The 26,168-nt window shown below is 40.2% G+C and overlaps 1 protein-coding gene across 4 annotated transcripts in view; it reads right to left on the reverse strand.

The window, feature by feature from the left end:
• The window catches only part of SYT1 (synaptotagmin 1), a 347,729-nt gene that overhangs the window by 54,909 nt on the left and 266,652 nt on the right, over positions 1-26,168 (reverse strand). For all 4 annotated transcript variants that reach the window (XM_081878593.1, XM_081878590.1, XM_081878592.1 and 1 more), the window contains exons 7-8: positions 22,163-22,330; positions 1,178-1,295 (exon numbers count right to left, since the gene is read on the reverse strand). In XM_081878593.1, coding sequence (XP_081734719.1) covers positions 1,178-1,295; positions 22,163-22,330 — 286 coding nt within the window. The remainder of the gene's footprint in view (positions 1-1,177; positions 1,296-22,162; positions 22,331-26,168) is intronic.

Consider the following 26,168-nt stretch of genomic DNA (forward strand, 5'->3'; position numbering starts at 1 on the left):
GAAGGAATTTCCTCCTTTCCAATTATACTGTGGTCACTTTCTGCTAGGTCACTTTGGGATAACAGGGGACTTGATTAAAGGAGGAGGCAGGGAAGGGTTTAATTGGTAGCACACAGGGCAGTTTAATTGGAGACCACAGGAAAGGAGTCCAATAGACCAGGAGCTACTCGCATTTCCAGAATCTCGCCAAAAATGCATCTAAAAATTGCTTTCTCCATATGTATATATACTCCCACATTAGCACAAAGAGAACCTGAAGCTCCACAGCAAGCCACAGAAACACCGAATGTCTCAAATACACTAGCACTATTCAGTGCTAGTTCTCCCTATATATAAAAAGAGATAGATGAATAATATGCCCATCTATGGAAAGTGCAAGTGATTTTTGGGCATATACTGTACATCTCCGCCACACAACCATGAGATATGCAAATCACCCCTTACCATGTTAATTCTATGTGAGTTAAGCTTCCCGTGTTATATTCTCGCACATGAAGCAAATGTCAAGTGTACCTGTTAAGTACACAGTGCCTGAAGCATGGGGAAATGATTCTCACTTTAGATTCTGGATCTTCCAGAGATTCAGTTTCTGCTTGGACAATGTTATGTTGTCTGAAAAAAGCTATGTACTCGTTCAGCAAAAGAAAAGATAACTGTGCTTTTTTTCATTTCTTCAACCCTGGGTTTATCACAGCAATGACTCTCAAGAATTTATTCGTATTGTTTATAATTACTGACGTCATTATAAATAGTAAGTTGTGATAGGGATAGGTGAGGGAATAGGTAATAAAGGCACACAAGTGACCTGCATAGCCACCAATATTCAAAACCACGCCATGGATGCAGCTCCTGGTTTTACTGAGGCCACTTCCAGACTGTCACCATGTTGTGGGTGAGATTCATTCACGTACTGGAAAATCAAGTCATCGAGTTTAGTGGATCCAATGCTGTTGTGCAACAAACCTGCTTCAGAAGAGCCTGGACTTGATGCAGCATCATATGACCTCCCCACAAACAAATCAGGATGAATGTTCAACAAACGTGTCATCTGGAAGTCATCAGTGTAAATATAATGCCTGCATATGAGCAACCATCTTCATTTTTTAATGGTGAGAAACTGTTACTGGACAGCAATGCTAGCACAGCCGCTGTGGTATGCTTCCTGCCATCAGCTTACCTGATAAGCCGCCCACGTCCATCTTCTTCAGATTCTTTGCTTCTAAGATGACAACAGTCAGCTTGCCAGCAGTAGGCACATAGCGGAGAGAGAAGCAGATGTCACCTAGCTTCTCTTGCTGCAAGAAGGAGCAAGGAGAACTGTCATTTATATACCCTTTAAAAAAGTTTACACCAGGAACATTGTTTTAAACCACAGCTTTTAATATTCAGTTTCAACTACTTCTTGTCAAGCTATTTAACAGCCAGAGAAAGGAGCCCAAGATTTTACTTGCTAAGAAATAGCAAGGAGCCAATTTATACATTACCTTTTGCCTGCTTATGAAAAATATGGAATGACTCACATATGCAAGCAACCTCAGCCCCCTAGAATGTAACATATGAATTGGCTCCAGTAACAAAGTTCTGTGCTGAAGTTTGACACCAGGCCTTTCACAGGTATCTTTTAACTCAATGGACACAATGCTGAGGACATTCGGTCTTATTAACAAGGAGATTGAATTCTTTAACCTAAGACTGGATCCCATAAATTGTGATGGTACACAGGCTTGCTAATGTTCAGGCCATTTGCATAGTTTTTCATTTAGCTCAATAATATCATGGTGTGGTTTTTTTTTAAGCCATACATTAGTGTTTGACATTCCTAACTAGTTTTTCTTCACCCACTTTTCAATCATTTTAAACAGTTAGGCTCCTTTAGAGTTGCAGACAGTCTTATTCTTCCCCATCCTTCACCAGCAGATCCCAGGTTACTACAATTTAAAACTCAGCATTAGAAACAGCTAAACACATTACAGACACAGGAACAGGGTGGTCCTGAAACATACTTCTCAGCATGTTTGGGTTTAATCATTTACTCGTGTTTGATCTTGTATTATATTATGTGAACTGCCCTGCGATCTCTTAATGAAATTTCTAATGGTATAGAAATTTAATAAATAACATTTAAAAAATTTAAAATCCAACAGACATCACGGGGCAGGGCGGGCGGAATACAATAACAAATAAGGGTGGCTCCTTCACTCTTGGACTGACCCCAAAAAGACAATCTCTTTTGTTGTCTCCCCTTTGGGACTGGTCCACATGTGGAGTTTTCTCCTTTTCTAGGAGCACTAATTGAAGCCAGGTGTTGCTTCTATTGCTGAATTGTAGACTGGATTTTGCTGCAGATGGAAAGTTACCTCCTTAGCTGGTGAAGGCAGCTAGGAGCCAAAGGTTTGGTGGCAACCAACCTGGTCAACATTACAGCACGCACACATACAAATTCCATGGCAATTTCTTGCAGAAAAGGACATATGTTAGCCTTCAAAATGGCAGGAGGTGTTGCGATGCATTTCAAATTTGTACTTTCCCAAATTGTGCATGTAATGTTAGCTCACAGTTTGCTGCTGAAAATTATTAGATAGCCTTCAGCACGGATACTGGATTAGCTGTGGGGTGTGAGAGCAATCTGAACACTATTAGTTTTGCTGTCAGAAAAACAGCGGACTGTGCTCATTCTCATAATGCATTGTGATAAAACAGACTATTTGCAAGAGGCATTTTGCCTTTCATATATTAAGCAGGCAGCACAAGTGTTTCTGGAAGAGACACAATGGTATCTACAAGATGTCATCAATGGTTGGAAGTGCTTAGTTTTGTTCAGAACTCAACAACATTTCACAGAAGACCCTATAGCTACAATCAGTGGTGCTGTACTGCTAAAGGCCTTCCTAAAAATAGTGCAGCTCCGTAGCATATAGAAAGGTTGAGCTGCAATTACAAATTACAGAAGCTTTGTATCAAATGCAAAGATGAATATAGCCAAGCTTGAAGATACAAGGAGAATGTAAGCAGAGGAACACATGCTGTTCAGTTATGATCATTAAGAATATTAGGCTGGCTGTCTTCTAAGATCTATGCACAATGCTAACTGGAGAATCAGGCTTCGCTAAACACTCTAATTAGGCATTTCAGGCTTCCCAGATCTTATTTGACAGGCAGCTCTCCTTATGGTGTTCAGTTTAATTCCACAGTTATTTTGAGGGATATGATAATAAACTTTGAAGAAAGCCTTCCATTCGCAGGGAAGACTATCAAAATCAAGGAGCCTGTGTAAACATAAATACCCCCAATTTCTTAACCATAGTTAAGGGTTTACAAGCTGGTTACACATATGCACCCTCAAATAGCACCTTCCTTCTGCCATGCCATTTTCACCCCACACCCTAATAATAATAATAATAATAATTGTACCCCAACCATCGGACTGGGTTGCCCCAGCCACTCTGGGTAGCTTTCAACACATATAAAAACATAATAAAATGTCAAGTTTCAAAACTTTCCTGATATGGGGCTGCCTTCATGTGTCTTCTGAAGGTTATAGAATTACTTATCTCCTTGACATTTAATGGGAGGGTGTTTCGCAGGGTGGGTGCCACTACCGAGAAGGCCCTCTGCCTGGTTCCCTGTAGCTCCACTTCTCACAGTGAGGGAACTCCCAGAAGCCCCTAAGGTGATACCTTAGTTTTACTTCAACACTGATCTTAATCTTAATAACAATTAATAGTACTAGCCAGACTTCGCTATGAAGCAGGATTTGGTTATTAAGTCAACCTTGGTTCACGGTAACCAGGTTAAGATTATCAGCTGAAATCTTTTGGCAGTCATAATGATAATGCATATCCTTTTGTGTACCTCCAGCACCCCACACTCCCATATTTCTGCTTTCCTTAGTTATGGCATTCTAATATCCATCTTCTGGGCAACCACTTTACTGTCTTGCATACAGCTTCCTTTAGGGCACAATTCCAACCTAGTATCTGGAGCACTCAATGTACGTTTCACTCAGTTCTACTGTATTTTATCAGCTAGCTTCAAAGAAGGTCTGAGTTCACACTACAAAGCACCAGTAAGCTATCTGCAGGCCACAGTTTGCAACCCTTTTCAAGTCAAAGGCAAAGCTCCCATGCTCTTTGAAAAGCCCCCACACACTGAAGTACACAATATCTATCATCTATTGATCCATCCATCCATCCATTGATAGATAAGCAGATATTAATAGAAACCTGTCCTACGTGTTCCACAAATACATCCAGAAGATTTTCCTTTGGGATGCGTTTATATCTTCCAATTTTGAGTGCTAGCATGTGACATGCTGTACTTAAAAAGAAAAGAAAAGAAAACCCTAGCTAGAGGTGTAGTTTTGTAAGATAATTGCAAATCCCTGCCAGGCTAAGAGGTACAGTGAAGTGCCTCTGCTGAGGTGATTATCTCACAGAGGTGCTTTATTGTCATTACGTTTAGCTTTCAACTTTTTAATGTATAAATAATTAATTTGCTCTGATCATTGGATGGAAACTTTCGGCTAGCGTTAGAGCCGTCCAACTGTGAGGTTCGTAGAGGTTAACCTCTTCTCTCCGAGCATTCAGTTGCCAATCAGAAGGCTCCTTCGGCTCAAGCAGCTTGATAATTTCCTTACACACAATGCTGCCGCCACTGAACAGAACCAAAATGAGTTCAAAGCTTTAATCGGCAGCATAAGCACCACTCTCTGCTTTACAATAAAGGATAATTTAAAGCATCACTGAGCCAGAAACCGTCCTGCTCAAAAAAAGGGGTAAAAGGCTCCAAGCGGCTTAACTTGAAATAAAAAACAAAAAACCCCTCACTTCCTAGTGATGTGCGTCCTAGTGATGAGCAAAGCTTAATGAAAAGAGGTTGATATCTTGCAGAATTTGACTATCTCTAGGAAATGTACACTTGAATATTCTATATGCTTTGACAAAAGAAAAGAAAAGAAAAGAAAAGAAAAGGTGACTATGATGATGAAGAAGAGTGCAATCCTTTGGTCCCTGGGAAGTGATAAGTTTTTTTTAGTGGAGTTTTCTTGATTGGTGGAGTGCAAGAGAGGTCTATGGGAAGTGGAGGAGTTCTTTCCACAGAGGCAAGCACAAAATATGGACTGAGGAATGTTTTGGATCCCAAAGAACCAAGGCCTGCCCATTTCCTTCATGGCATGCCCCTGTACCGGGGGGGGGGGACAGAAATACCCTCACCCCCCCCCGGAAAAAGAGGGGGAAAATGGAGATACACCCACTCATACACGCACACCTTTCACCATGCTGGCGATTGTCCCTCACCCACACACTTTGGATTGCTGTGTTAAATACTGATGTTGTTAAAAAACGACTTCTGTTTTGGGTGAATGAGAGGAGCATGTCCCCAAATAGTAAGTTTCCTTATATAGTTTCACAAACTATATTTATTATTGAAGAGTCTAGAAGAAGCCCTCCCTTGGGCTTTAACCTTTGGCATACTTACCTAAGGATGGGTGGGAAGAATGCCATTCATTCACATTTTAATGTGAAAACACCTAATACGAATTTTCCGAACCAATACAGAAACTGAAATGCAGCTTACTTTTGAAATTCACACTAACCCCCCCCCCCGCTATGCAATTCTCTAGCCAAAGCAAATGCACAAAAATGTGCGTATTAGAGAGAATTGAACACAAAATGCATGTATATGTGAAAATAATGTACAACTGCTTGCAAAAATTGTATATAAAAGCAAAATTACAGAGAAAATGGAGACATGCATGAAAATGGTTATGGCTATGCGGAATTTTGAAAGTAATAATAATTGCAAATGTATGTGGAAAGGGGGCAAAACAAAGTTAAATAAAGAGACTGAGATTCACAGGTGCATGCATCTCTATCTGGGAGTAAGTGCCACTGAAAACAATGACACTTACTTCTGAGTAGGCATGTATGGAATTGCACTGTCCTTACCTAGATTCATGCTACTAACAGGTCTGAAAACGACCCAAAGGAGTTGTTATAGCTTGTATTATACACAGCATCTGTCTGGTCTAACAAGCAGAAAATCGAACTAATTGGTAATAATGGATAAAGCAGCTGCTATGGTTGCTGCTAAAGTTTGTTGTATAGTAAGCAGACTACAGGAGGCAGGCACATACAGTTGTGCTACTTCTTAATAGTTTTTGAAAATAATTATCCTTGCTTGGATAGCTGTACTGGAACTAGAAACTAAGAGGGTAAGACTTAACAAGTTTGACTTTGTATAAATTGTTTCGCTCTTCATATACATTTTTATAATTCCAAGGATTTGTCTTTTCATTTCTTGTGCAGGCAGTGCTTTTTTCGGGGGGGGGGGGACATGCAGGCGTACACATACCCCTAAACATTTTGTGAATCTTTGTACTTTTGTCCATTTACTGTATTTATTTTTCCCAATTTGAACTATAAAATGGTGATTTCTTGAGTCAAAATGAGACAACCCCTTTTTTAAAGAAAAAAAGCACTGTGTGCAGGAATTAAATATCTTGCATTTGAACAAGTTTTATACCTACTCCAGTTACAAAGCTTTTATACTGAAACCAATGGTAAAGTGACAAGGTTTATAACATATTTTTTTTAAAGATCTCTCTCTCTCTCTTGCTCTCTTACACACACACACACACACACACACACACACACACAGTGTTTGGCCACTAATGACTTTATGTTGAAACATATCTGGTTGATTCACTTAAGGAACACTCACTTTTAACTGAAATTTGGAACATAAGCAGGAAATAGGAGTTGCATTCTTAATATTTATAGTATGTATGGATTTTTTTTTTAAAAAATGTTTGTATAACCTACAATTGAGTGTTTTATCTTAACTTAGTTTTTCTGGAGTTGCACTCTGTTAGAGAATGGAACCTTTTTCTTTCTTTCTATTGTTACAGACCATAAAACAACTGCCAACGTTTTACAAAAATGGACCTGAACATTCTATTTCTACCAACTTCAAAGAAAGTAATTATAAACAGATGAACAGATGGAATTTTGGTCCAATAAAGACCTGCTATTAAATCTGATCATTTTTGGAAATGCGGGTAGTCAAGACCAGGTTTCAGGCACTGATGGAGAGATGATAAGATAATGCCTAAGTTCTGGAGACAACCAACAAAGATAATTTAGGATACCCTTTCCCTACGGATCACGTCAGTAATACATCTTGGTTATTGGGGGAGATTATGTCAGAAAAAGAGATGTGGAAATGGCTGCTAATTAAATTAAGGAAACCAAAATAGAATCCTGACTCTATTTAAACCTTTAAATGTGCCATCCATAGATTATGGAGAAGTACATAGCTGGCAAATTTCTAAAATGCCATGGTTACAAATTTAGTAGGACTCAGAGAAAGAAGACAAGAAAATTATTCTTTCTATGACAGATTGAAGAAGTTTATTTACTTCTGGAATGTAACATAAGGGCATAATGATGATAAAGATCCATTAATGCCTCTGTAAAGGAATTATGATTACTTGGCTCATTAATTATGGTCCTGGCACAAAGACTAGTGGATTACTCCAGTAACTGTAGGGTAGCTAATTCAAGATCATTATTACTATTCATGTTTCTAAATCAAAATACCACATCATGTATGTATCCCGTACATATGCAGGAGGGGGAGAATCTTAAAAATAACTATATAATCCAGTAACCATTTATGCATGTGTCATTCTACTGAATCTTAACAGGAATGCAGTTAATGGATCATGACCAATTTTATAACCGTGGCTATCACTTTTTCAAGGAAATATCTATTCCTTTCCATGATAAACTGGTCATTCCTCATCACATTTGTGTCAGTGTCATCAAGACAACTACCGAGGATCCAAAGTTGCTCAAACATCAGTCAGATGGTGAGGGGGGGGGGCAGGCAACTGTGGCAGCTGACTTTATTCACATGAATTGTGCCAATTAACCTCCTAGAGAGAGCAGATTGATCATTCTGACCATAATACTCTGTGTGAGTCATCGTTTACTAGCCTTGTCCTTCTAGTATTTATAACGATATTTTAACCATTTCTAGAAAGCGCTTCTGTCAAAGAGAAAAACAAAAAAAGATTAATGGGGGCGTAAATGCCATCATTATGGACTGAACATGCCACTTCACGGCCAACAGTTTCAAAGTGATTACAATCAGCTGCCTCTTGCAGAAACTAAGGTGAAAGGTACTTAAGTTTCCAGCTCAAGTACCTTTTGTGAACGAAGGTGCACTTTCACTTCCAAACAGGAGGCCAAGATTTGGAAATTAGATTGCCTATGGCTTAAATTAGGAGCTAAATAGATTTATCTCCTAAGTAACGGAAATCTTATTTCTAAATAGGTAAAAAAAATAAGCGAATAATGAACTTGAGCTTGCACTGCAAAAGAATGACTGGGTATATATATATTTAATCTCCCCCACAGATCCTCTACCAAATATATGCATTTTTATATCCAGTCATTCACTATGCTTTAATGATTGCATCTTATTCCATTCCACCACTTGGCTTCTTCCAAGACCCTGCCCGATTGTGCTTTGCATAAACGTTTATGCAAGCCACTGTGCAAAGCACAATTAATTTAACTCAGAGTGGCACATTAATATTATTACTTTTGACAGCAGGGAAAACTTATTAACATGTTGCAAGGCTCTTCTCTCTGCAAGAACAGTTTTTTAAGTGCAACACAGAGAGCAAATGTAATACATTCACAGGATGTTCTTTTTGGATTACTAGGCATTATAAAAAGTCAAACACCAAAGCCTTCCCATAATTATGGCACAATTATGTAGCTATTGTAGCTGGTCTAAAGATAATCTTCATCCTATTGTATCGGGCCAAGGCAAGCAATAATAGCTTGCCCTTGCTTGATCTTTAAAAACCTTCCAATAGTAGAGCCACGTACGCATTTAAAGTTCAGTTAATGCATTTCACATTATCATGAGATTGTCTCGGAATCTAAAAGTGATTGTTGCCACAGATTGAAAACTACACACTGCAGATCTGATAATGCACAGGCTAAAATCACAGGAGCAAGGTAATAAATCTTTTGTAGCTGAACCAGTAGAGTAAAAGGTTTCCTTCCAACATGGCTACTAATCTATATAATGCCATGTTACAGAGAAAAGTAAGAAAAGGGATCCTTCTTCGGAACCCCTTGGCTAAATTACATTCATTCATTCACATAGTAGATGATTGTCTGCAGGATTTGGTCTGGCAGAGTTGGTCTGTTGCAGAGATGGGGTACCTGAGGCCTGAAGGCCAAATGCAGACCCCTCAAGGCCGTTCTGGCCAACCCTTAGAACACTCCCTGGGCCACTGCTCTCCGCTCCCCAGGCTACAGTCTTCACTGGCCTTGCCATATACCCTTCTCAAGTGCCTTGGTAATGTGTTTTGCTTACTTCTCTGCATGGGCTTTTGCCTGGTTGGAATGTAACCTACTGTACAAAGGTAAGCATCACATCCATTGCTCTGCCCAACTTTTGCCTATGGCTCCATCTATACTGGCATGAACCCCCCCCCCCAAAAAAAAAGTTGCCTACAAAGGAATGTGGCCCTGAACGATCCCTTCCTGGTCTATTGCATTGAGAGAATAGCAAACAATCTGAGAATGTTACGTGAACTAATCTAATTGCTAACATTCTCTGTAAGGATACAGGAGGAACTTTATATGTCTGCTGTCAACAAACACACTTCTGGTTGGTTGGTGCTCAAACACACATGCGTGAATGAGTATGGTCCAGTTTCCTGTGTTGATAGGAAAGTGAGGAATGCATATATACAAGAACTGAAAAACAGTAGCAAGCTGCTAGAATTCAGTAATGTTGGAATTAGGCATCCTGACATAACGCATCACTGATGAAGAGCACTGTGTGACAACCTCCCCCAGCTGCTCTCCTGGTGACTACAACCCACATCATTCTTGACCATTGGCCATATTGGCTGGGGATGATGGGAACTGCTGTCCAACAACAGCTGGACGACACAAGGTTGAGGAAGGCTGGTGTAGGATATAAGATACACATATGGCAGGGTAGGGATAGGTTGGGACTCCAAACCCCATCAGCTCCAGCAGGCAAGGCCAATTGTCAGGGATGATGGGAGTTGCAGTCCAGCAACATCTGAAGGGCCATGGGTTCCCTATTCCTGCAGCAGGGCTTCCATGCTGACTCTTGCTCTCTTTTTGATGCCTGTTCAAACAATTTTTGTTTAGGCAATCCTACCAAGACCTGCAATTCCATTCTGCACACTTGTTTTTAAAAATGCTGATTTTGCCTGTATTTTATTATGTCTACTGTTCTAAAATCTGTTTTTATTTTTAAAAACTATTTTAAAATGAATATTTTTTAGGTTTATCTCTAAACTGCTTAGAGGATTATATGTGTGTGTGTGTGTGTATTTGTGTGTGTGTGTGTGTGTGTGTGTATAAAAGTGGCCTACAAATCTTGCTAAATAACTAACTAAATAAATAAATAAATTCCTTCGCTGCTTCTCCCTAGGAGGGCAATTTAAAACTTTTGGAGTAATCATGCTTTTTATGCCCTCCTAGCTATTTGGGCTGCTGAGAATTTAACGGTTTTCTTTCTTCCATTAATATTTCATAGTGTTCTTCTGCACTGCTCCGATACCTTTTGGGGAAGAGGATATAAATAATTTTAAATAGATTAATAATATACCCTGCCCCAAATAGTTTGGAGGAATAGCTACCACAGATGGGAAACTAATTCATTTAGTAATCAGAACTTGTACAGCTTCGGAACAGAAGCAGAAACAGTCCTATGGGCATCCATCATTTTTTCTCCCACTGTCACTACAACACCCCAAGGACTTCCTTATCTTCCTACCATGGGAAGATGCATGAGGTGTACCCACCTACATGTGGCGGTAACACATACGCCTTCAGAGGAGCCACATAAATTATTATGCTTTAAGGCTTTTGAGTGGAAGAAAGGAAGGCAGATTTGCCAGTCATTTGCACAACCAGCTGTTGTGACATCCTGTAACATCTTCAGATGAGACAAAAAGAAAAGCTCCACTGAGGAAATAGTTGGCACAATAGGAAATTAGAATAATAATGTTACATATACAAGACGTACACTGAAGTGACACAGCAATATAATAAGCTGCAGTGATGCTGGGAGACTGGAATGCCTGCTCTCTAGTCTCATCTCTCCACTTCCCTTCTTCCCTATTTCCTCCTTGTCCAGATCTTTCTCCTCCTGCACCATCCTCAGTCTTTTTATCCTTCAACTCCCATCTGACTTATTAGTCACTTTGAAAGCACTTCTAGACCACAATTTTTTTTTTTTTTTAAGGTGGGGTGGTGAACCTCCAGCCTTCCCATTTGGCCTGCGAGACTCTTTCAGTCAAGCAAAACCCACCTGCAAAGGTAGGTGAAGGTGTGGCTAGGCTGAAAGGGGGTTTCAAAGTGCACCAGCTGATCAGTAGTGCCTGAAGATTGGGCTTTGCAAGTGCTATGATCGGCTGTTCAATGGGGTTTGCAAAACCCCAGACACCCAAAGCAGTTTGCAATAGGAAGGGAGAATTCAGATGTGGGAGTTGTTCCATTAATTTTTCCTGTTATAATGCTGGCACTTCTGTCTTGGTTTCTAACATTCCTTTTATATTGCATTTCCTGTCGTGCTATTGAACCGTGGCCTTTTGCTTGAGATACCACCATGTTCTACTAAATTTTATTCACACCAAGGGGCATGGTGTGACACAGCCAACTCTCACATAGCTCCTTCCTTCCTCAAATCGTCAGCCAGAGACACACATGCACGCTCTCCATATTTCCATACTAGCTACTAAAAACACACATACACACCTTTTCTTTTTCATGATCTTCACCCATACAGTCTCTCTCCCCTTGAATCATCACCCATACACATCCGTTCTTTTCCCAGAACTTATACAGATATGTGCACCCTCTCTCTCCAAAGATGTGCATATATGAGCATGTATGAGCATGTACACATGTGTGTTCTGTCTCATATATACACATACACACAGGATCTTCATAATGGGCTGCTAAATATTTTCTTCTCGTTACCAGTTTAATAAATGTAGTCTTATGATTATCTTACATTGTTTCAAGTGGTCTACAAGTTGGATGTTAAAACATTTGGGCATCATTGACCAAAAAAATGGTTTAACTTAGGGAAGATTTGAAAAGAGGTTGTAAAAATGCGGTGAAAGTACATAAATATTTTCTAGCCTTCCTCATAATATTGGAACTTGGGATCACCCAAATAAAGCTGACTGGAAGGAGAAACTCACATCTTCAATGGGTGGCAATAGCTACTAGCTTAGATAGTGGACCAATTAATGGTGGGTGTACCTAAGAAAGGTTATATAAGAAACTTATAAATATAAGCCTCTAAATATATCAGATGAGAAAATCTTAGGACAGTCCATTGATTTCAGATTCTTCTTATGAGCTTCCAAAGCCATCTGCCTACTCATGTTGGAAACAGAACCCTGGATATACTTTGATTTGATCTGGCAAAGGCTTTCTTACGTTCTTATGAAGTAATGTGTCTTTTTTATTACTCAACCATCTTGGATAAATTATGACTGAAAAACTGTCTTCTCATTATAAAGTGCACATTCTCAATTCACTGAGGGGTATTCACTATTAAGTATTTCCTTAGCACCATACAGCCTGTCTAAGGCTATTAAAGCAATTTACAATGGGAATCCAATTGCTACCCTTTTCATTACTGTGCTTTGTGCAAGACGTTCATTTCTTTTTGTTTAATAAATACGTTCTGTCTATCATAGCTACGATACAAAGTGCTTTAAATGTCAGTTCAGCAAGTAGTTAAACTAAAGTGAAAATACAACAAGATCTGAAAAGAGGCTAAGTGGTTACTATGGTAATCTGACATGGTCTAAATTGGCATTTAAAAACTGGCAGGAGGAATGCAAAGAAAATGACTAAGCTTTCTTTTTTCTCAGGCTGCTCCTCCCAACTCTTTGTCTACAACCTTTTCAGAAATGCATATTTTTCCCTCCATTGCTTTTTGGCATCATCCAGGGAGAAATTCTCCTGTACAAGACCCAGAAGAATAAACTTCCTGCTGGATCATTCACTTCACAATAAAAAAGTTTGCAACAAATCGAGGTCCTGTGTGATTGTTTAATTTTTGTACAGCACTTGAGTATAATAAAAAAGAATAATGAGAAACTCTGTGGTGGTAAAAGTGAAATGCAGCTTTCCCAGCCTCTCTACCTGGGGCATGAAATTCTCCCCCAAGACCCAACCCTTTGTTGGTCCAAGTGTTTTTGATAGGCAAGAATGAGTTCTTGAACTCTGCTAATGTTTCTTCCTTGTCATGGTGGAGAATACAAAGGGATATGTGAGTGTCACAAGAACATACCAGTCAGTAATCACACAGTTCATGGTTGGATTTAAGTCTTCACTAGCTAAAACACAGGCTTGGTTTCTGTTGGCAAGAGCTGTTCAACAGTGGAATGGTCTTCCTTGGAAGATGGTGGACTCTTCTCCTACTTGGAGGCTTTCAAGCAGAGGCTGGATAGCCATCTGTCATGGATGCTTTAGTTGATATTCTTGCATTGTAAGGGGTTGGACTAGATGGCCCTCGATGTCCCTTCAATCTCTGCAATGCTATGATTCTATGAAGAACCTGTGGCTCTTCAGATGTTGCTGAACTAAAATCCCCAACAGCCCCAACAAGCATGATTGATAGCCAAGGATGATGGGAGCTGTAGTTCAATAACATCTGGAGAGCCACAGGTTTATCACACCTGCTGTGAAAGCAAGTGCTGATGTAGGAAATGCAAAACAATGCAGAGCATTGCTTTAGTTTGCAAAAGTGGGGTAGCCTTCCTGTGGTTTGATGCTTTACCTACATAACAAATAGATTTCATTACCTCGCCTGAAGTTCTTGGGGTGGATTATCATCTGCCCATACATAAATAAGAAAAATAAAAAGTTAAACAAGACTGTTCACTCCTAATTTGTTTTTTTCTTGGTCCCTTTCCCACAGCTCCATCATTCAAGCTTTTTCCAACCTGCTGCTTAATCTGCCATCCACTAGTGAACTGTTGTCTTTCTCCTGCTCCATTTTCATCAATTCTTTGCCTAGCTTCAGGGAGTCTGGCTCTCCCTGAAGCTATGCAACACACATAGCAATTATGTATAACATTAACAAGGCTGAATGGAGGAAGGTTAGAAAGATGTTGTCCTGACTTGTAGCTCATGTGATCTCTCCTATACAATTTTCACCAGCCATCCTACAGACTGGAGATGTTCTTTCAAGCTCTCGCAAAACCTAACAAATACTTTACACAGCACTTCTTATCTCTTAAGGTGCCCCACCAACATTGACTTATTAATCGGCTGTTCTGTAGGGAAATGGGGAAAAGTCATGAAGCTGGTTTTTAAATTTGCTTGGGTCACGAGATACAGAAGGAAGCCTCTCATGTCTCATTAAAACCCCATCCTTTGATTTTATCCCTGACCCTTTTAAGGAGAGAGGGCTGGGAAACTGACTGAATTTTTAGTTAATGCAATGAAGAGGGCAACAGCTTGTCAGATGCTTCTTCCTGTTCCACAGCCGCTCATTAAAACTCTGTGTTATTATGTACAACAACAGAATTCTGTGTAAAGAGCAGTTAAGATAAAGACTTAAGAGAGAAGATGGACTAAGGTCAGCTTAGGTGATTAAGCAAGTGGTCATGACCATCATTAATGGAAGCTAAAATATGCTTCTACCCTCAGGGGTCACAACCAAACTATTTCAAGGATTAATTTCCCCATCATTAATTGCCAGCTTTCTTATGATTCTTTATCAGCAAAAAGTTTTTTTTAAAAAATAGTAAGTGAAAACTTGTCATAACAATTTGTATTATTATAACTGAACAGACTGCCTGCAAATTTGGCTTTCTGTGACAAATGTTACATTCTGCAATTAAAATAAAGATAAGTCTGTTTTTAAAAAATGTCTTAGCTGTAATTAAACATAATTACACTTGTTGTACCATTTTGGATGGGATCCAGTTGCTTAGGATTTTAAGTCTATTTTAATCATGCTTTTTTCTGGAATTAGTGGGGCAGGTTGTGGTACCATGAGCACTAACAAGACAAGCACGTGCCCCTCAATGCACATCTGGCCTAATTAAACCCTGTTTCCATTTTTGCTGTGTTTTACTTGGTATCTTTAGGATATTGAAGCGTTACAATAAAGGCTTGCCATCTACCTACGCAAGCCATGAACCAAAGACAATTCAGCACAGATTGGGAAAATCGCAGCAGAACTTCCCTAGCTGAAATACATAAGATTTCTAAGCCACAGACTCATAGGAGAAACATCTTTATTACAGTAACTTGCCCTAAAGTAGAATTCTCTACATAGCAACACATATTTGTCTAGGCTGTTTAACTGATCACATTGCAGTGTGCCCTATAATATTCTTGTGGAGAAGCTGGTAAAATGTGGGCAGGATGAGGTAACTATTAGGGGGATTTCTTGCTAGTTGACTGACCAAATCCAAAGAGTGCTCACTAATGGTTCTAGGCCCATTGTCATTCAACGTCTTTATAAATGACTTGGATGAAGGTATTGATGGGGTGCAAATGACACCAAACTGGGATGGGTAGCCAATGCCACAGAAGACAGAAACAGGATTCAATATGGCCTTAACAGATTGGAGAACTGGGCCAAAACTAATAAAATGCATTTCAATAGGGACAAATGTAAGGTTCTACATTTAGGCAAAAAGAACCAGCTGCACAAATATAAGATGGAGAGGGCACCCGGATTGCCAGTACTACATGTGAAAAGGATCTAGTAGACAGCAAGCTTAACATGCGTCAACAGTGTGATGTAACAGCAAAAAAAGGAAAAAACGGGGGGGGGGGGGAGCTAATGCTGTTCTAGGCTGTATAAACAGAACAATGGTGTCCAGATCAAGGGAAGTAATAGCTCTATTCTGCCTTGGCCAGACCACAAATGGAGTACTGTGACCATTTCTGGGCACCACAGTTTAAGAAAGATATTGAAAAGCTGGAACATGTGCAGAGTAGGGCGACCAAGTTGAAACCAAGCCTTATGAGGAATGGTTGAATGAATTGGGTGTGTTTAGCCTGGTAAAGAGGAGGCTGAGAGGAGATAAGAAAGCCATCTTCAATTGTCATATGGCATGTAGAGCAAGCTTGTTTCAACCAATGGATTCAAATTACAAGAAAGGAGATTCCACCTAAACATCAGGAAGAACTTTCTGATGGTAAGAGCTGTTTGACAGTGGAATGGACTCCCTTGGAAGGTGATAGATTCTCCTTCCATGGAGGTTTGTAAGCGGAGGTTGGATGGCCATCTATTATGGATGCTTTAGTTTAGACTGCTGCACACGGGTTTGGACTAGATGACCCTTAGGGTCCCTTCCAACTCTGCAATTCTATGAAAGATGCACAAGGAGCCCCAAGCATGAAGGGCCAGCAGAACATATTCGGCATGAGATGGGGTCTGCTGCAGGCTCTGAATTATTGGAGGTGAAGTGTGCAGACTGAAATAATTTCAAAATAGCAGCAACAGGCCAAGGTTTACATTAGTCCTGAAGATCACAAAATATTGCATAAGATAAGAAGTGTGCTAAACTGCAAGATGAAATCAAAACTATGAAGTTTCACCTCATCTTTTAAAAGTAAGTTTTCTTTTCAAAGTAATGCTAAATTATTCTAACATAGCACACTTGCTTTCAAGAAAATAATTTATCAGGCATAAAGAAAAACAAACCTCATCTAACTTTCCAGTTAATCACTAAACAATGGCAATTCCCCACATTTATTGGTTGCTCACTTGAGTGCGTCAAGCACATAATCAGAAAGATGCTAAGAAACAAAAAACAACATTGAAGGCTTACTTCATTTATCATGGAAAACATTTATTGCATGAATACAATCATCCAACAGGCACGTCATTTTCTGAAACAAGAAAGGTTTCCAAACATAATAGAAGATGCAGAGCTATACTTCTGCACTGACTGCAGTCAGGATTATTATTATTATTTGCAGTGGAAACCCTCTCCTGCTCTTATCATTGCTGGAATGAAGCTATGACTCATAAGTCTACAGTGTATGTGACTTACACTTTAATGCACAGGTGTTCATTGGCACGGCAAGACGCTATACCAAAGAACACGACCGGGACCAGCACAACAATCGGAACCATGAAGAGCCCTGTGCTTTTATTATGTCAAATGATCATGGGTTTTGACAAAGAGGAATAACCACGTATACTGCAGCATTAGCCTTCTGGCAGTGCAGTCCTACAGAGGTCTGCTCAGAAGCACACCTCATTAAGTTCAAAGGGAACTTAAGCCCATGTAACTGCATAAAGGATTTCAGCTGAAGCTCCACGTGCAGCATAGTAGCTAAGGGGCAGAGCTCAAGTCAGGAAATCCTCGGTTCAAATCCGGCCTCTGCCGTAAAGCTGCAGGCTGTCCTTAAGCCAGCCCCTCTCTCTAAGCCACAGCCTCCTCACCCCAACTGCAGCACAAGTGTAATAATACTGACCTACCTTTCAAAGCTGTAAGGCACATTCCAAAGGGAAAGCTCAAAATCTGCAGCCCAGGGATCCCATAGCTTTGCAAACTGGAGAGACTGTTGTGGGAATCACCCCACTCTGCACAGCCAAGCGTAGGTCGCAACCTATCCTATTGGCTACAGCAGAATGCTTATTTGAAGCCTAATTTTGAGAGCGGACCCTGTGGGCATCAGGGAAGGCTTCTTGCATCTGCATCTGTACCTGTGGGCACCACTTTGGAGATCTCTGAGTTATTTCTTCTTTGACTTATTCCATGCCATAGTAATCCCCCCAATCTTTATATGGTACAATGTTCTCGTGACACACTAAGGTGCATGGCCCAAATCATTTGCCTTTAACTGGTGTCACGAGCCTCTTGGTTACGTTTGCTTTTAGAGACTGCCCCATTGAACATCCCATATTCTATAAAATGGTAAAAAATCTCACTGGTGAATGTTTTGAGAAATTCAGACGAAACAGAATTGAGTGAGAAAGTGTCCCAGTGGGACAAAATATAAAGACTTATTGGAAAATAAAACTCCAAGGTGGCTTTCACCTCTGGAAGCTAAGGCCCGAAAAAGACCCAATATGGAGGCCAAATGGCCAAAATATTGGGAAATATTAGAAAAAGATGGAGACAATTGGAAATTGCAGAGTTTGGAGAAAATGAAGGATAAGGTGCGAGACTGGTTACATTACGCTCAGATTAAATAAGTTTTTAAAAATGACAAAAAGTTAGGGTTCCAGGTGGAGAAATCGAAGTTAGAAACAGAATTGTTAGAACCAAAGACTAAGGTACTATTTAGAATGTATAACTTGCTGTTAAAATGGAATATACAAGACGAAATGGTTAAATCGGCTATGATAAAGTGGGCACAGGACATTGGGCATAACATTATGTTTGAGGACTGGGAAAGGTTGTGGACCACTGGGCTGAACTTCACTGCATGTAATGCTCTGAAGGAAAATGTAATGAAAATGATATATAGATGGTACATGACCCCAGTTAAACTCGCCAAAATATACCATTCGTCTGATAATAAATGTTGGATATGTAAAGAAAATGAAGGAACATTCTTTCACCTCTGGTGGACATGCCCTAGGGTGAAGGTCTTCTGGGAAATGATATATAATGAGCTGAAAAAGGTATTTAAATATACCTTCACTAAGAAACCAGAGGCCTTCCTTCTGGGTATTGTCGACCAGAAGGTGTTAAAGAAGGACCGAACATTCTTTATGTATGCAACAACGGCAGCAAGGATACTCATCGCAAAAAATTGGAAAACTCAAGATCTACCCACACTGGAAGAGTGGCAGATGCAGCTGATGGACTATATGCAACTGGCCGAGATGACTGGCAGAATCCGTGATCTGGGAGAAGAGAAGATGGAGGAAGACTGGAAGAAATTCAAGATGTATTTACAAAAACATTGTAATTTGGTTGAATGTTAAGAAGGATGCTAGATTATAAAAAATTGGTCACCACTAAATTAGATTTAAATTTGATGATAAGTGAGACTAAAGAAAATATAAATTTTTTTGGAAGAAGTGCTAGATTATATCTGAATGAGTGGACATGAGATTGCAAACAAGTTGATAATTTGTCTGGAGAAAACTTTTAACGATGTAAATGGGAGCGGGAGACGTGAGGGAGTCCAAAGAATTGATGAAATTATGTTTGTGACAGAAGTAAGACTGTTTATTATTTGTGCATTGATATTTAAAAACTTTAATAAATATTTATAAAAAAAAAGAGAGAGAAAGTGTCCCAGTGTACCTCCTGCTTCCTGCCTTGCAGGCCTTTTCTCACCTGGCCTGGGAGGGCTGGGCCCTAACTTTAGCTACGGAAGCCAATTATTATTATATTATTATTATTATTATTATTATTATTATTATTATTATTATTATTATTAAATTATTATTATTATTATTATTATTATTAAATTATTATTATTATTATTATTATTATTATTATTATTATTATTATTTATACCCTTGCCCATCTGGCTGGGCTTCCCCAGCCACTCTGGGCGGCTTCCAACAAAATAGTAAAATAAAGTAATCCATCAAACATTAAAAGCTTCCCTAAACAGGGCTGCCTTCAGATGTCTTCTAAAAGTCTGGTAGTTGTTGTTCTCTTTGACATCTAGTGGGAGGGCATTCCACAGGGCAGGTGCCACTACCGAGAAGGCCCTCTGCCTGGATCCTGTAACCTGTAAGCTAAGACTGCTGAACAGACTCCTGGGCTGGGGTGTTGTCTGGGGGTGTTGTTGGGTAATGGGTCGTTGCTGTTGGTTTTCTGTATCTTTATTATATGTTGTGATTTACGTGCAAATTGTTTTGTTTGGTTGTGTATTTTTAAATGTTTTGTTTTGACTACTTTTGTTATGTTGTAAGACACCTTCAACACGGTTTGAACTGTGGAACGGTGGCATACAAATAAAATTATGTATGTATGTGTCAGTGATCTGCTTGCAGGGGAGAGGGGAGAGTCAGGAATGTACAGAGAGCCCCCTCCTCTGTTGAGCAGCTGCACTTCGTCAGAGTCCAGGAGGGGGAGTTTTCAGGAGACACGGAAGACGAGAGACAGGGGAGCCAAAACGTTGCTACCAGGGAAGAGAATGTGCAGCTTCCGTTGCATAGTTTTCCACGTAAGGAAAAAAGGTGGAGAGGGGTTTTCCCCGGTTTTCTATGCTGGAGGGGAAAATAGGAAGAAGGCACTTCCAGATTCTGCTAGCGATTGAGGCAGACATGGTTTTGGAACTTCTGCACTGTACATAAGTTTTGCACTCAATAAAACCTGAAAAGACAGGCTGGAGTCCTGGCTCTTATCTTCGTGAGCAACCACACTCCCTTCTGACAGTATGTATGTATGTATGTATGTATGTATGTATGTATGTATGTTCATTATCACTCATGTGCCCAGCAATCTTGCTTCTGGGTAATGGTCATGCTGTTTAGGCTCCAAGTACAGTGGTGCCTTGCAAGACGAAAAGAATCTGTTCCGCGAGTCTCTTCGTCTTGCGGTTTTTTCGTCTTGTGAAGCAACCCTATTAGCGGATTAGCGGATTAGCGCTATTAGCGGCTTAGCGGCTATTAGCGGCTTAGCGGCAAAGTGGCTAAGCGGCTATTAGTGGCTTAGCGGCTTAGAAAAAGGGGGGGAGCGAAAAAAATTCGCAAGACTCGCAAGACGTTTTCGTCTTGCGAAGCAAGCCCATAGAGAAATTCGTCTTGCGAAGCGCCTCGAAAAACGGAAAACCCTTTCGTCTAGCGGGTTTTTCGTCTTGCGAGGCATTCGTCTTGCGGGGCACCACTGTATTGCAGCCACGGAGTCTACAAATGTTAGCTTACTTTAGCAGCCCAGCCTCTCTCTACCTTTGCTCCTAATTCTACCCCCAGTTCCATCTTCATCCCCCATCCTTCTAGCATGTTCAGATGGTTTTCAGAAGAGAACAGGGGTTTCTCTTGTTTGCATTGTGGTATGGAGAAGATAAGAAAAAGCAGCAGTCTCTCTGCTGCTTTCTTTTAAGAAAATCTTCTCCAAACAGCTGCAGGAGTGACAAAACTTTGCCTCTTTTCCAAGTCCTTTGGCAAGCACGCAGGTCTTGGGAGAGAGAAAGGGTTACGTCTATGTGCAGGGAGGTATGGACGAGATAAGAACCAGCAGGAGAAATGCCTGCTTTTTATTTAAACAAATCTCCATGCAAGGGAGCTTCCAGCCTTTCTCTAATTTTGAGATGGCATTCAATCACATACTCGCAAATTCAAGTTGAGCAATTAAAGTTAATTTTGGTGCTCTTGCACAACAAACCTGTTTCTCTCCCCCACCCTGCTCCATCAGACTTTTGCAAGAATAATAATAAAAAACAACAAACAGGAAAGTGCATGGGAATGCATGGGTTAACATTTGTTTCACACAAATGAATCAGAAAGAATGCTCATTAAATAGCCGACTTTGGTCTATCCTTCCTTCAAACCTTAGGTCAACATAGGAGGATGAATACTCAACAGTCATCTGGAAGCCACCTGAGAAAGCACAAGCCCTTTTGTGGTTGCTAGAGGGCTGGACAGAGAGGCAAAAGCCCCATTAACTAAGAACCCCTAAATCTGGTTCCTCCCCTACAAAAAATTATGCCATAGTTTTGTACTAGTTTTGTATCACCAGCCTCAGGTTTTGTGATACTGCCTACAAGTGAGTAGTGACACATCAAATCAGTGTTCATAATTAGCATCCTCCCAAAATCAAAATGGCAGAACCTCCTCCAAACTTGTAGGTCTCTGACCTACGGTAAACTTTTCCTTCACCCAAACATCCTGCAAAAAGCTTTTGTCTTTCTTCTCTCACCTACCCATATCCCTCAGTATTATTTGGTTACTGAGGGCGGAGGAAAGTGTAGTTTTAGTGTTACAAAGGTGCAAGAAGTATGCAATGAGATAATAAATAAAACAAGGATACCAAACGGATATCAAAATTGTTGTTGTTTTAATTTATTCTAGCAGAATATTTTCTAAGTGTTTATGAGCTACTTTATTCCCTCAGATTAACAGGAGTCAGATTCTGCCCACTACTCTTTTGAGGTTTAACGAATGCCAACAATAGATATGCTTTTCTTACCTCTTCTTTTTCAGCACTTTGCAAATCCCGCCACTCCTCAGTCACATGACCAAAGTCCACAGTGTTCATGGCCACCTTGTACTCCCCAATGATATCATGTTTGGAGAAGCGGTCAAAGTCATATACTGCCATCACTAAGGTTTTTCCTCCCAGTTCAGAATACGGCACCTGTATTATTATTATTTTTTACAAAAAAATAAAACAAAAATAAAATCAGAGAATGAGAAAATGCCAGGTTATGTAGCCTATGCAGTAAATATGCTTTCACTGCAATCCAAATCCATTTCTTTGTTTTATCAGCTGTCATTCCCTTTATATTGAACTAGGGGAAAAATATGACACACATTTTGTGGGAGAGTCATCTGATGCACTGGTTTGTAATAGCAGACTAGAGCATTCTACAGAACAATGTGGTATCTTGCTCATCAGTCTGCAGCATTTGCCCTGAGTTCTTAAAGTTACGACTCCAACGTGAAACTAAAGACCAATTATTTGCCCCACAGATACATGAGTTTTCGATACTGCAGAATGCTTCTCTCAATAAATCATGCTGTCACTTTCCAAAAAACAGCAGCCTACAGACTGATGGAAAAGCACTGGCTTTCGATGTCTGACACAGAGAAATTAGAGTCTAGGCAGTTTTCTTCCAGCACAATCCTCTCCTTGCCTACTGAGAGGTAAGTACCACTGAGCTCAATAGGGCTTAATCTCAAGTAAGTGGTCATAGGGAAGCAACCTGAAAGCGGCTTTATTCTTTTACAGCCCCCCATATCAGGATTCTGCGTTTCATCAAATGGATATTGAAGCTCATCCTACAGCATGATACATTGCTATAAATATTGGCAGCAGAAGGCCAGGCTCTGGCTAATTTTCCACCTGTTCTGATGTGTTATGGGCAGATGCTTTAGGTTAGGAAGAGGATCATTAGTCATGGTTTTTTTTTCATATTCATGGGAAGTGATGCAGCTGAAGTATCACTTCTTTAGTTGGCTGGAAAAACCGAGCAAAAAATGTTGAATTTGGGGTGGAGGACTGACTGTTTTTAATTGGAATTTTATTTACAATATAACACCCCCCCCCCTGGCCTGACCGTTTTTAATAAACCCCTTATCATTAATATTTGCAAATACGAATGCTTCCATATGTGCCTGTAAATCTCTCTCTCACTGTTACTCAAGTTTCTTAAAAGGGGAGGGGAATTAAAGTGAAGTCAAATGGCTGAGCATTAAAATCTGCCTTGGTCCTTTGCAAACATCTAGCTTTCATTTCTTCTCAAAAGAACCTGTGTTTTCTTGGCCTTCCTCTCATTGTGCTAGTTCCTGAAAAGTTGTGAAGAAATTTTCAGGTTAAAAGGCACATCCGTTAAGGCAAAAGGGGGCAGGGGAGTACAGCACACGTTAACTTGTATCCTGACATTATACAAAGACAGAAGCATAATGCTGATCTGAAGGGGTCATTTAATGCATCACCCCCCCCCCCCAAAAAAAAAGAGGACAAAAGAAGATAAAGATCTGCATTCAATTTGCGTATGCTAATTTATATGTATAGATTCACGTTCAGAAATAATTACTGTAAATCTAATAGAAATGCAATACTTCTCAACATAGTGGAGAAGACTATATGATCGGCATGCCTGCTCAGTCTCCTATCCCGGTGCTAACTGTGCTCCCTGCTTGTTTCCCCTTCTCATGCTTCTTTATCTTTAAACTGGACTTAGATCAAAGAGCCCTCGAACAGAGAAGTGTTCCTTCTAAAGTAGGATGCACAGCCGTCCTAATTTATCCCTATTTTTAAGCCATATGCTTGATTATAAAGAGGTGGGAAAAGCTTCACACTTCACTGGTGACTTTTGGGGTCATTGTTGTTACATTTTCTTTTAAGGGTATCTGAACAGAACATTAAAGCAGCCTCCCTGAAGACTGTTTGTACTGTATAAACTTTTACCTTTTTATAGATTTACGTGCTGAGGTGCGGTACAAAGCAACTTGGATAGCTTTAAAAGAGGACTGGATGAATTAGGAAGGACAACGGCTACTAGGCATGAAAGCAGTATTCTGCCTCAAATGTCAGAGGTATTATGCACCTGGATACCAGTCACTGGGAATCACAGGTGGGCAGAATGCTGTTGTGCTCATGTCCCGCTTGCAGGCTTTCCACAGGCAACTGGTTGGCCATTGTGAGAACAGGATGCTGGACCAGATGTGCCATTGGCGTGATCTAGCAGGCAGTACATTATTCTGTTTATTTCAGAAGTTCAGGCTGTAAGGGCCACTACTTCTGTAGCCAAGCTGGCACCATTCACTCACAAGTGTGAGGTATAGACATGCTCAGAAGAACCTCAAGGTATGCAGCAGTGCCAAAATAATTAGGAAGAAACTTAACTAAACACCCCCCCCCAACAGCCCTGTGAGAACTGAGCATGCTCGGCATGTGCAGAACACTGACAGTTTTTGATGTGGGGACTGAATGCAGTGGCTGGGACCCTAAACAGAAGCACTCCGCACTGTAACTGTCTGTTACAGGTCCCACTTGCATGATAATAATTTTGCAGATCTGCTAACACAAATAATTTTTACTTTTATCACTGCCAGCCACCATATTGTATTTGTTCACAATATTACAGCTGCAATCATGGAAATAAGCTAAGCCCTGCAGATCTCAGTAGGACTTACTTCTTAATAGACATGTATAGGGTTGCGCAGTAAAGCCGATCTAATTATCAACCATATGGCCAAATGGGAGTCCTGCAATATTATTGCAATGACCATAAGATGTTGTATTTTAGTGTTCTGTTGGAAGTCGCCCAGAGTGGCTGGGGAAACCCAGCCAGATGGGCAGGGTATAAATAATAAATTATTATTATATTATTATTATGACTACAGCATTGATGTGGGTGAGTTTCACCTCTTACTGCCACCTGCCTTTTTATCCAGGGACTCAGGTGGGTGCCCATGAAGCCCTTCTGTGCATTCAACACAATGCATGTGATTAACATAGGCACAGAACTCTTGCGGTAGATTTTTTACTTTGATGATCCATGACAACAGGCCAGAAATCACACAGGCTGCAGATATAGAAATCTTCAGCCTCCAGAGGCATCACAGAAGTGTTTGAAGGTTCCCTCCTGGCTGAACACTTTATCCTGAATTGCACTTCACTTTTCAGATGCTGATGGTTCAAAAAGAATCACATTCTCCTGGCACTCTTAAGTCAAGATATAAACCCAGGGGTGAAATTCCTTTTAGTACTTCAGCTTTCAATATGTATGATCATAAATGTATTAATTAAAAGCAGTTCTATCATCTGAGAAGCTGAGGAATCACTTTTTATTTTTTAAAAACCCTTTAAGGAGATAAGAGCAAAAAGGAAATCCTATTTGTGACTCAGGAGAAATGTATGAGTGGCCCAAAATACGACGTGGCTACTTCTGTAACAACTAATGCAGAAGACTAAAGAGATATGACGCAGAATGTGCGTTTCTATTATGCACACAGTGAAAATTCTCATAATTGCTTGCTAGAAGATGACAACAAGATACGTTTTATGGTGCACCACCCCTGAACTCATTAGCCATGACATGGAACGTGACAAATATTAATGGACATTTCTGGGTAACAAAATATGAATGTTCAAGATGGGTGGGCATGATCCAAAGCACCACAGAACATCAGTAAGAATAGGAGTTGCTTACAGTGCAACCCTAAGTATGTATCATTAAGCAGTGTTGCCATATGTCCGGAATTTCCTGGAAATAGCTGGAATATTGCAGTCAGAAACAGTGTCTGGGCAGAAATAGCTTAAAAATGTTTGGGAAAATCTGGACGTATGGCAACCCATGTTGGCAGTGTCATTTTTTGTGATTTCCCTTAAAAATCACAAAATGTGTTTGTGATTTTGCCAAAAAAGCTCAGCAACTTTGCTCAACAACTTTTGTGTCTGGATTTTCACAATATGGCAGGGTGTATAGATGATTGCAGCCTTAATATCTTGTGTATGTGGGAATGCT

This window comes from Podarcis erhardii (assembly GCF_964252035.2).
Source record: "Podarcis erhardii genome assembly, chromosome: 10".
NCBI classification, from domain to species: Eukaryota; Metazoa; Chordata; class Lepidosauria; order Squamata; family Lacertidae; genus Podarcis; species Podarcis erhardii.